General features: G+C 39.0%; 1 protein-coding gene across 1 annotated transcript; it reads left to right on the top strand.

The window, feature by feature from the left end:
- Nucleotides 1-323: 323 nt before the first annotated feature.
- Nucleotides 324-9,714, top strand: LOC105047308 (inactive protein kinase SELMODRAFT_444075). The gene is made up of 9 exons (XM_073259056.1): nt 324-1,829; nt 2,544-2,698; nt 2,790-2,884; nt 3,081-4,114; nt 4,829-4,989; nt 8,442-8,518; nt 8,601-8,748; nt 9,018-9,167; nt 9,279-9,714. The coding sequence occupies exons 1-9, from the start codon at nt 1,643-1,645 to the stop codon at nt 9,507-9,509; spliced, it is 2,238 nt and encodes a 745-aa protein (XP_073115157.1). The 5' UTR covers nt 324-1,642; the 3' UTR covers nt 9,510-9,714.
- Nucleotides 9,715-10,168: the final 454 nt, after the last annotated feature.

Here is a 10,168-nt window from a genome sequence, read left to right as displayed (position 1 = left end):
TTAATTTATGTAGTGACCGTAAAATGCGGTCACCATTTGAAGATGGGTTAAATGCAAAGGTAACAGCAGCTCCCTCTTTATTGAGTCTCTTTTTTATTTTATTTTTTATGTGTTTAAGCTTATTATGATCAGACCATCTGATCAAAGATAAGGGCCGGGTCTTCACCACTCCAGCCGTCAATTACACCAAGGCCATTTCAACGGCCCAGATGTATCAGCGACCCCGTCCCATCGTTATGAATGCCGACTGCGCGGTAGCGGTGGTCGTAGGGCTATTTCCGTAGAATAACAGAACGACAAGGGTATTTACGTTCGACGGCGATCCCGCATTAAGCGAGCTGGAAGGAGGGGTGTGGAGTTCGGGATTCATAAACCCGTAGAATGCTGAAGAGAAGAAGAAAAAGACCGAATTCTTCGACCGCGACATCTTACTTGCCGTCTCGGCGTTCGGGGTTAGGGTTAGGGTTAGTGTTCGGGGTTTCCGGAACCACAATCTCCTCGTCTTCTCTTCCGAGTTCGGAGTTTTCTTGATTCTGGGAGTTAATTTGAGTTTGGGATGCTTCGTCGGGGGGGCGAGCTGGTAGGATACTTTGATTTGAGGGCGTTCCTTGATGTGTGTTGAGTTTGAGGATTTGGAGGGTTCGGCGACGGAAAACCCGGGATTTTCGGAGGTTTTCTTTTTCTTTGTTTGGAAGGTTTCGGAGGCTATCCAGGCAAGAAAAAAAATCTAGGATGTTTTGTTGCTTTTATGGGACGGCGCTTTTGGTCTTCGATTTGGATGCCCGGGAGCGGTTTTAGTAAGCAGGGATCCTCATGGATTACTGCTATTCCTGTTCAAAGGGATTTCTCTAGTATTCCCATCGGTAATTAGTAGACTGTTTTGAAGGAATAAATCAGGAATTTTTTGGAAGGATTTTTTTTTTACCTTTCTTCAAGGTTTTCTAGGGTTTTTCACCCTATGGTTTATGGGTTCCAGGAGTTAGCTACTGTACAAGGTGGCTGGATCCCTTTTTCTCTGTCGTTTTCTTTCAAAAGGAACAGTACATTCACGGGAACAGTGCTTCGATGCCCGTCTACTCTCTCATGGCCTTCCCCACTTCTTAACTCTTGGAAAAAGAGGAGCATTCCTTCAAGCAGCAGCAAAAGCAAGGATTTTGGTCGCATCCGGAGTTTATTTCTCCAAGGACTCGGAATTGGAGGTTTGGAAGAGATGGTTTCTGATGCAGGCTCAAAAAAAGGAGGGTCTTTTTACGGATCTTTGATGGCTATGTTGTGAACGCTCGAGAAATTTGATTACCATAAAAATGCTTAAAAAGCAAAAGGGACAGGAAGAAGAAATAGTGTGGAAAAAGGGGTAAGATTATTGGGTTGTCTGGAGTTCTGGTTAAAAGAGTCTTTTCCTTCTTGATTGTTTCAATACAGTGATAACAACAGTAGGTTCTGATGGCTGTTATTTACGTTAGCCTGGCGGGCTCAGTGTCGTCTTGATGGGGAGCTTTATTTTGTCACGCACTTCGACTTTCTTCTGCTTCTCTGTTTTTTGTTTTGTTGTTGCTTATAATAGGAGGCCTGTCCCTGTGAGTTGGTTATGAAGGCAAAAGTCTAGATTGGTGGGTTTACGTTCGAATTGTGAGGGGAAGAGATGAGTTCTAGCCTACTACAGAAGCGAGGGAAGAGTGTTAAGGGCCTTGATGCTAGCGAGAAGATTGTGGTAGCTGTCAAGGCTTTGAAGGAAATCTCAAAGACCGCCCTGGAATGGGCTTTAACCCATGTCGTTCAACCTGGTGACTGTATCACACTTCTGGTTGTGGTTCCACCACACAGTTCAGGTATCGTTTCTCCAATGTTTCTTCCAACGTTTCTTGGCCACTTTTGCCATGTAGTTCTTCTTGGTCTTCCATTAGATTCCTTGTTATTATGAATTCTGTGTGAGATTTATTGACCCCTGATGATGCAGTCACTAGCCTGGTTATGGTTACCATGATAGTTCCTATGTTAACTCACATCCCTGTTTTTGAAATGTTTTCTATTGTGCATATTATCTAAAAACCAACGCCTTTTTCTCTTTGAAACCTCGTGTTCAGTATTCCTAAGAAGGTAGTTTGGGTTCATAAGCTGCTGACTGCAGACGTTTTAGAAATCTTAGGTGTTGATATCACATCCGGCTTTCACATTATAAGCAGTGCGAAGCCTTTTTTTTTTTTTGAACCTAAAGCTTTTCACGAGGTCATACTGACTCTCCAATTTGGTAACTTGGTGAGTCTTGATCTTACCGTAGTAAAAAACTTGGTATGAGCATGTAGATTGCTCAATCGGGATTTGCATCCTTGAGAGTTCAGACATGTCAAAAATGGCTTTGTGAAGAATGATTTTGGTTTAGAAGTTTATTGCTAAATCACATGTCACTCTATAAAGCAAAGTATACTATGATGTTAAGGGTATCCTTTTCTTGCGAAACTAATTTTAGCTATGAATAATCATATTTCTTGCTGTTAGCTGATGATCAGAAAACCTATGAGCTTGTTTTGGTTTCAATCTTTCAGGTAGAAAACTGTGGGGGTTTCCAAGATTTGCAGGGGACTGTGCCAGTGGTCATAGGAAGTCACATTTTGGAACTACATTAGAGCAGAAGTCTGATATTACGGATACATGTACTCAGATGATGCTTCAGCTTCATGATGTTTATGATCCAAATAAGGTAAAGTACCCAAGCAATTGCTCTGTTCTTCCTGTTCACTTCTTTTTTCTAACTGTTATATGATTTCCTTTTTTTTGTTTGATTTATGTAGATAAATATCAAGGTAAAGGTCGTTTCTGGGTCACCTTGTGGTGTTGTGGCTGATGAATGCAAGCGAGCTCAAGCAAACTGGGTTGTATTGGACAAGTAATGATTAATCTGTTATATGATTTTGTTTCATTTTGTTTTATTTCAAGGCAACCAGGATTAGATCTCTAAGCTATGGGCCTTCCATTGCCAATAACATCTCCGTAATTTTTTATCTACTTGTGTTCTTGCTTTTCTTTTCCCCTTTTGATTTGTTGACCAGATCCACTCTTCCTCATACAACTTCCTTTTACAGACAACTGAAGCATGAGGAGAAGTGCTGCATGGAAGAGCTACAATGTAACATAGTGGTCATGAAACGTTCTCAACCAAAAGTTCTTCGTTTGAATCTCACAGGATCTTCTGAGGCAGAGCCACAAGTGTCCCGTCCACTGCCTTCTGAGTTGGATAAATCATCCAGAGAAACTACAAAGGATACAAGGGATCCTCGGAATTCCATTAGAGGGCCAACTGTGACACCAACTAGCAGCCCTGAAGTGGAGACACCATTTACTGCTACTGAAGCTGGAACATCTTCAGTGTCAAGCTCCGATCCTGGAACTTCACCATTTTGTGTTCCTGAAACTAATGGTGGTCTTAAGCGGGAGGAACAGCTAACTGCAAAAGAAATCCAGAATTTAAATGTAACCAGCTCTGACTCTGACAGTGGAAGTTTGTCTCCTTCAACATCCTTAGATTTTCAGCCCTGGATGGCTGAGATTCTCTGTTGCACATCTTCAAAACAAGTTGAGGAATTGTCACAACAACTTGATAGTAAAGCCCGTATCTCCAAAGCAAAAGCATTGTTGGAAAAATTCTCTAATCTTGATCAGGAAGATGGAATTGGTAATTTGAACTCCAGATCAAAATTAAAGTTCAATGGAAATGTCAGAGAAGCAATTTCACTATCTAGAAGTGTACCTCTAGAGCCACCTCCTTTATGTTCAATATGTCAGCACAAGGCACCTGTGTTTGGAAAGCCTCCTAGGTGGTTTAGTTATTCTGAACTAGAACTTGCTACAGGTGGGTTCTCTCAAGCAAACTTCCTGGCTGAGGGTGGCTTTGGGTCTGTTCACAGAGGGGTCCTGCCAGATGGTCAGGCAATTGCTGTTAAACAGCACAAATTAGCTAGTTCACAGGGCGATCAGGAGTTCTGCTCAGAGGTGGAAGTCCTAAGCTGCGCACAGCATCGTAATGTAGTGATGCTAATTGGGTTTTGTGTTGAGGACAGGAGAAGGTTGCTTGTTTATGAATATATCTGCAATGGGTCATTGGATTCCCATCTTTATGGTAATTCCTTTAATTATTTACCTGCAGCTCATTCTTACATGGTAGATAGATAGCAGAGTTTTACCAGGTATTGTTGTATAAGTGTTGGAGATGGATTATCTATTTTCACAAAGATTTTTAATCTCTAATATCTCCATTCTTTCAGTGGGTGGCCAATACTCAAATGGACCAAGTTCATGGTTTATCCTGGACAAGACCGAGCGCTGAAGAAATTTTTGAATGACCTAAACATTCCAATACTATTGTAATATTGACCTGTATAATAAAACAGATTAAAATAGTGATTGATGCATTGGTTATATTTTTAGTAAATAAAAAATCTATAGCAAATTAAAACATCATTGGTGTTAGTTTATAAGAAAACCTATTACTAATTAAAATGCAGGAAAGAAAGACTGAAAATTCTTGGCCAATATGTTGCTATCCTTTCGCAGATATGTTGGTTGTTGATTTATATTGCCATAGATAATAAAGTCTACATTTTATAAAACTGTATGGCTGAGTACCTGATAGAAATACAAACTGATATATCATTTGAGATTTGAAAAAAAAAAAAAAAAACACGCATGGTTATCGTGACCTTTATACTGAGAAGGGCCTGTCTTCCTGGCCGCAATATCCTGTCAGGGACAAAATGATAAAATGCTATAACATGAGATGATAATGTATGTTACTTGAAAGTGGTTGCTAATGTAAGTTTTCCGATGTGTGTAGGCCGTAATAGACAGACATTGGAGTGGTCTGCTAGGCAAAAGATTGCAGTGGGAGCAGCACGAGGGTTGAGATACCTTCATGAAGAGTGCAGAGTTGGTTGCATTGTCCACCGGGACATGAGACCTAATAACATTCTTATTACCCATGATTTTGAACCACTGGTATGACCTTCATGCTCATTTATTAGGTCATTGATTCTCTATGATTGTTTTGAACCTATCTTGAAACAATTTAAACTCATTCTTCATTGGATTTACTTGGCCTTGAAAGCTCGTATTAATGTCTTTACTGTACGTATTCAATTAATATATCCATCATTTGTGCAAGTTACTCTTCATTCGATCCATAGAAAAATCAAACCCAGTTCTTAGAAGAGTCCTCTGTATGGTTTGGAAGGTCCTTCTCATGGTCATGATTTTTCTTGAATTTATTTATTTGCTTATTTAGGCCAGCCCTGTATCCAGTTTTCAGTTTTTCAAGGTTAGAGAGCAAGCTATGTTTCTTCAGAAGTTTTTTAAGTTGGGCACACCTGATTCCTTTGTGGTCACAACCATGAACAACCAGCATTTTGTGCCAATTGTAGTTGGCGTCATTTGTTCCTGTGTGAAACCATGAGAGCTGTCATAGCAGCCTTCCACAAAAATCTACACTGTCATCAGTTGCATCCTACACCTCTCCGTTCTTTACCTTTTCCTGTGTTCTGGTCCTTCAACAGGTATGTGGAACTTCTTATTTTGTGTCTATTGGCCTGCATTTGATTAAATAAGATGTATGTTCTGAGGTGCAGGAGAGGAACTGTACAATTGAGTAAGTTGTTTCAATCCTTTGGGTGCTTTGAATACTTCAAAGTCAGAGGCTGGAATGATTATCTCTGAAGGAACTAATTATTTTCACGGTCTTGCATGTTAAAATTCACAAATTTAAGTGGATGGTTCACCTTAGGGAGGTATTCCAATTTAGAAACCCATTACCATGTTTGGACTTGCTTTTGGATGCTTCTAGCAATTCTCCATGATGCATCATTTATTGCTTTCATAATATTAGAGTCATTTAGGAACCTCTTCATCCTCCTCAAATGCAGGAAGATCCCTTTTTCCCTCGTGCAAGCTGAGAAATTGCATGATACTTCATTTACTTGGTTTTCTCATATGCAAATTAGGTAATCAATTAGCTTCATTTTTCTCCACCTTTCTTTAGTTTTATCTTTTTTTTTTTTGTTGAGAAATTACCTCTATAGTTTGTGTATGCAGTAATTCTGCATAAATCAGAAAATACTTCAACATGATGAGTGTTATCGCAGAAAACAAGATCTTAAATCTTTTCATGGCTAATCGCAAAATCATTCTGCATTAAATATTCTGTGGAAAGGATACTTAGCGAAAATTGGAGCTAAGTATTGAACTTTAAACAAGATTGGTATTAGTTACATGGACAAAGAGGGAACAGTTTCCACTATCATGTTCAGAAGTTGCAAAATGGTTTGCCTTACTGCAATTGCTGGGATGATGTGGGTAAAGTTGACTTCATGTATGGAAGGTTGCTAGTAGCTTTCATCCCTACCTAATAACACATACACATACACGTACAACCAACCAATAATGGTTTTAATACCTATTTATGTATATGAAGGTGGGTCATTAGCTTCCTAGCCTTGAATGCATGATATACAAATGTTGGTTACTTGTGTAATTGAAATAAATATGGTTCCAAGATGAAATACATAATAACTAACAATATCATGATAGTTATTTATTTTTGAGAGGAAAAGGGAAACAAAACTAAATATGACGAGTAGAATCAAGACAACTTGTTCCTCATGAAATGTTTAGGTAGAATATGCCTTGACCAGTAATAATGTGGAAGCTCATCATCATAATAGTTGTGCTGCATATCTGAAAATGATTGTTCTCTAGTGCTAAATCTTGTGCTTCTTAGGTGGATTTATGCCTGATAGCTGATTGATGCTCATAAATTCACTTACCACTATGAGATTGTATTGAAACACCACATCTGATTCTTCCCATGTCCACTTTAGCAAGTCCATCAACCATCGTGGTAGCTGTCCTCCCATTGGTACATTTAGCAGTAGTGCAGAACTGCTCTTCAGCAAACATATACTCATCAAACAAACTAGGATACATATTAATGCCTCCTTTGAGAGGCATCCAACTCCTACGTAGCTCAAAAACAGAAAAAGGTTTATCTCCATTTTCACTTAAATGATACACAATGTTCCTGAAGTGGATCTTCTCATGGTAGTGAACTATCTTCTTCAAGTAACCTCGCATGAAGACTTCAGAGAAAAAAGAAAAAAGAAAAAAAGGATATAGGAATCAAGGAATTGCATCTGCTTGACTAGATGTCCTCCCTCAATCGATAATCAATAAACCATGCTTTTGCTATTGTTTCTTTGTTCTTAATCTGTAATAATGGAACCTTTCTAGATTTTCAAGTGAGCTACCATCAAAGTTCAACTTTTATGTAGCTGGAGACAAGTATCACCTAGGCTTGTGAAGTACTAACTAGTGGTTATTGTAGGTTTTGAAAATCACATGTCCATTGTGTTTCCTTCTCATATATTCTTTTCCTTTATATAAATCTAACAACGAACCAAGTTTATGAGATTTATACATAGACTCCTTGTTTGGTGTTTTATTCATTAAAAATAGGTCCCTTTAACATATAGATTTGCTTTTATGGCATAAAAATGTTTTCATTCACTTTCAGACTTGCTTAGGTTTCCACTAACCATTTTTCTAATTTCTCATTCTTTGAAACAGAGGAACTTGAATCTCTTATGGGAGTACTTAATGACTTCCATCTGATTTTTTTTTTCCAATTTAAACAATGTAACTTGACCTTGTTGACCCCATTTCCCATTCTTGTCAGCAACAGAAGTCGATCTCTGTAGGATACTGCCGCAATGTAAAGATGTTTTTTTTCGGAATCCTTTAGATAATCTTATTCCAACATCACACTTTTCTGTAAATTGATCTCTCCTTTTGTTAATTACCATAGACTTCACAGTGAGTTCCTAATTCTCATTCCATGGAGCTGAATTTGCTGTCAGTCAACATTTATGTTCATGAATGTGTATATCCATCAGATACCAACCAAACTAAGGGAGTGCATCCATACCCGGCTTACCATCTCTTCTTGATCTGCTGGTTCCTCATTCTGGTACATAGAAGATTGGGATAAGGATTATGCATGGTTGCAAGTTTGACACCAGTCGAAAGTAAGAACTATTTTTCTAAGGCGAACCCACCAGGGTGGGTTGATATATTTCAAATGTTGCATGTCTCTGTAGATGCCTCTATTTGGGAACATGACATTTCCACTATCACATTTCTTCACCAAGGAGTAATGACTGAATGTGTGCATTATATTTGTAGCCCCCCACCGACCCCTCCTACCCCCCACAGAAAAAGAAAAATAAAAAGAAAAAAGAACTTGTTCATCGTTGACAATCTTATAGCATTTAATTTGATGTTAGTTGTCTCAAAAAGCTATACTTCTGTCATATTTGAGTTTTGACTTGTGATGATGGTTGGATCTACATGAGAATCATTACAGCATCTCACTTTTATGATGACCTTTTTTTTTTTTTAAGGTTGGAGATTTTGGCCTAGCAAGATGGCAGCCTGATGGGGACCAAGGTGTGGAAACAAGAGTGATCGGCACCTTTGGGTAAACCTGGATTGGAATAATGCATCTTCATTCTTTTGAGAGTAAATGGGATGTATCTAAATCACCTCTGGTTGAGTTATAGGTATCTGGCACCTGAGTACGCACAAAGCGGCCAAATTACAGAAAAAGCTGATGTGTATTCCTTTGGAGTGGTGCTGGTGGAACTTGTCACTGGACGAAAAGCTGTCGATATTAACCGGCCGAAGGGTCAGCAGTGCCTTACTGAATGGGTAAGTTGCATATTAACATCACTTCCCATGAGGTACAAACATTTATATTCATGTGCATGGATCTGTTGTATCATCTGGCTAGAACCATTAATGTTGGCTTGGAGATGGTTATAGCTGGAAATGTACTTTTTGCTGCACTGGCTGCATGAAAATGCCGAGCAAATTATTTATCTTTCTTCTTAAGAAAATATAGAAATTGGTGTGAATTGGCTTTTGGGTATCAAGGTCCCTGGATTTAATCTTAGTCTTGTCATTACTTGTTTGAGTAGGCTCGACCTTTGCTAGAAGAGTATGCAATTGAAGAGCTCATAGATCCACGTTTGGGGAACCGTTACTCGGAGCACGAAGTCTACTGCATGTTGCATGCAGCATCGTTATGCATCAGGCGTGATCCTCATGCAAGGCCCCGTATGTCGCAGGTAAGTCTGAATTATATTCACAAAATCAAGATCTGCAAAAAGGGACAGTAGACGATTTTTCTGATCCTCAAATGATTTCTGGTTATCATGTTAAAAAAAAAAAAAAAAAAGGTTCTTCGAATATTGGAGGGTGACATGGTCATGGAACCCAGTTACCTTGCAACACCTGGCTATGACATTGGAAACAGGAGTGGACGGATGTGGCCAGATCAGCAGCAGCACTCACAGTACAGTGGTCCAGTCCGGCAGGTGGATTTGGAGGGTTTTAGTGGGAAGCACTCCTATGAGGCGATAAAGGCAGCTTGGGAGAGAGAGAGGGAGGGCCTCATGCGTAGATGGTGATGGACTCCTAAGCAGCATGCTATGCCAAGGCATCCCAAATGCAGTGTGTATTCTTCTCTGTTTTCTTTTCCTGTCTATTTTTGCTCCTTGTTAGTATGGTCTTCATCAATTTATTGATGGTATATTGTTAGGATGCTGTTGTATAGAAATGTTGTTAGGTTTATCAATTTATACAATGTAGCATAGCTGCTGTTTTGTGAGTGAATGCAGAGCCACTTTTTTTGTTAAATTGCTTCTCTCTCTCTCTCTTTCTCTCCAATGAAATCTTCTAAGCACTTGAATGTAACATATCAGAATTCTTCAACATACATTAACCAAAAGTGAGAATGTTCTTACCCATTTGCAAATTAAAGGACAGATAAGATGTCATCTTTGAAGAGTAATGCTTCGTATAACAAAATTTGGCGAACTCAATTCCGGTCCTCTGTTTTAACTGTTTTATTATATTTAGCCTTTATATAGTCAGCATTTTACGTCGAGTCCGTGCACACGATTGTGCAATTAAACTTGTGATTGGCAAACAATTAGATGGGTACGTAGTTATATTTCATTTGTGCACCTATAATAAATAAGCCGGGGATTGTATATAAATGTTTGGATATAAAATCAGTAGAGAGAGATTAGCAAATGACGATTGGAGTGTGGATCACAGTTATCAT

Source organism: Elaeis guineensis, chromosome 6 (genome assembly GCF_000442705.2).
Source record: "Elaeis guineensis isolate ETL-2024a chromosome 6, EG11, whole genome shotgun sequence".
NCBI lineage: Eukaryota > Viridiplantae > Streptophyta > Magnoliopsida > Arecales > Arecaceae > Elaeis > Elaeis guineensis.
This window is presented reverse-complemented; position numbering and strand designations above follow the sequence as displayed.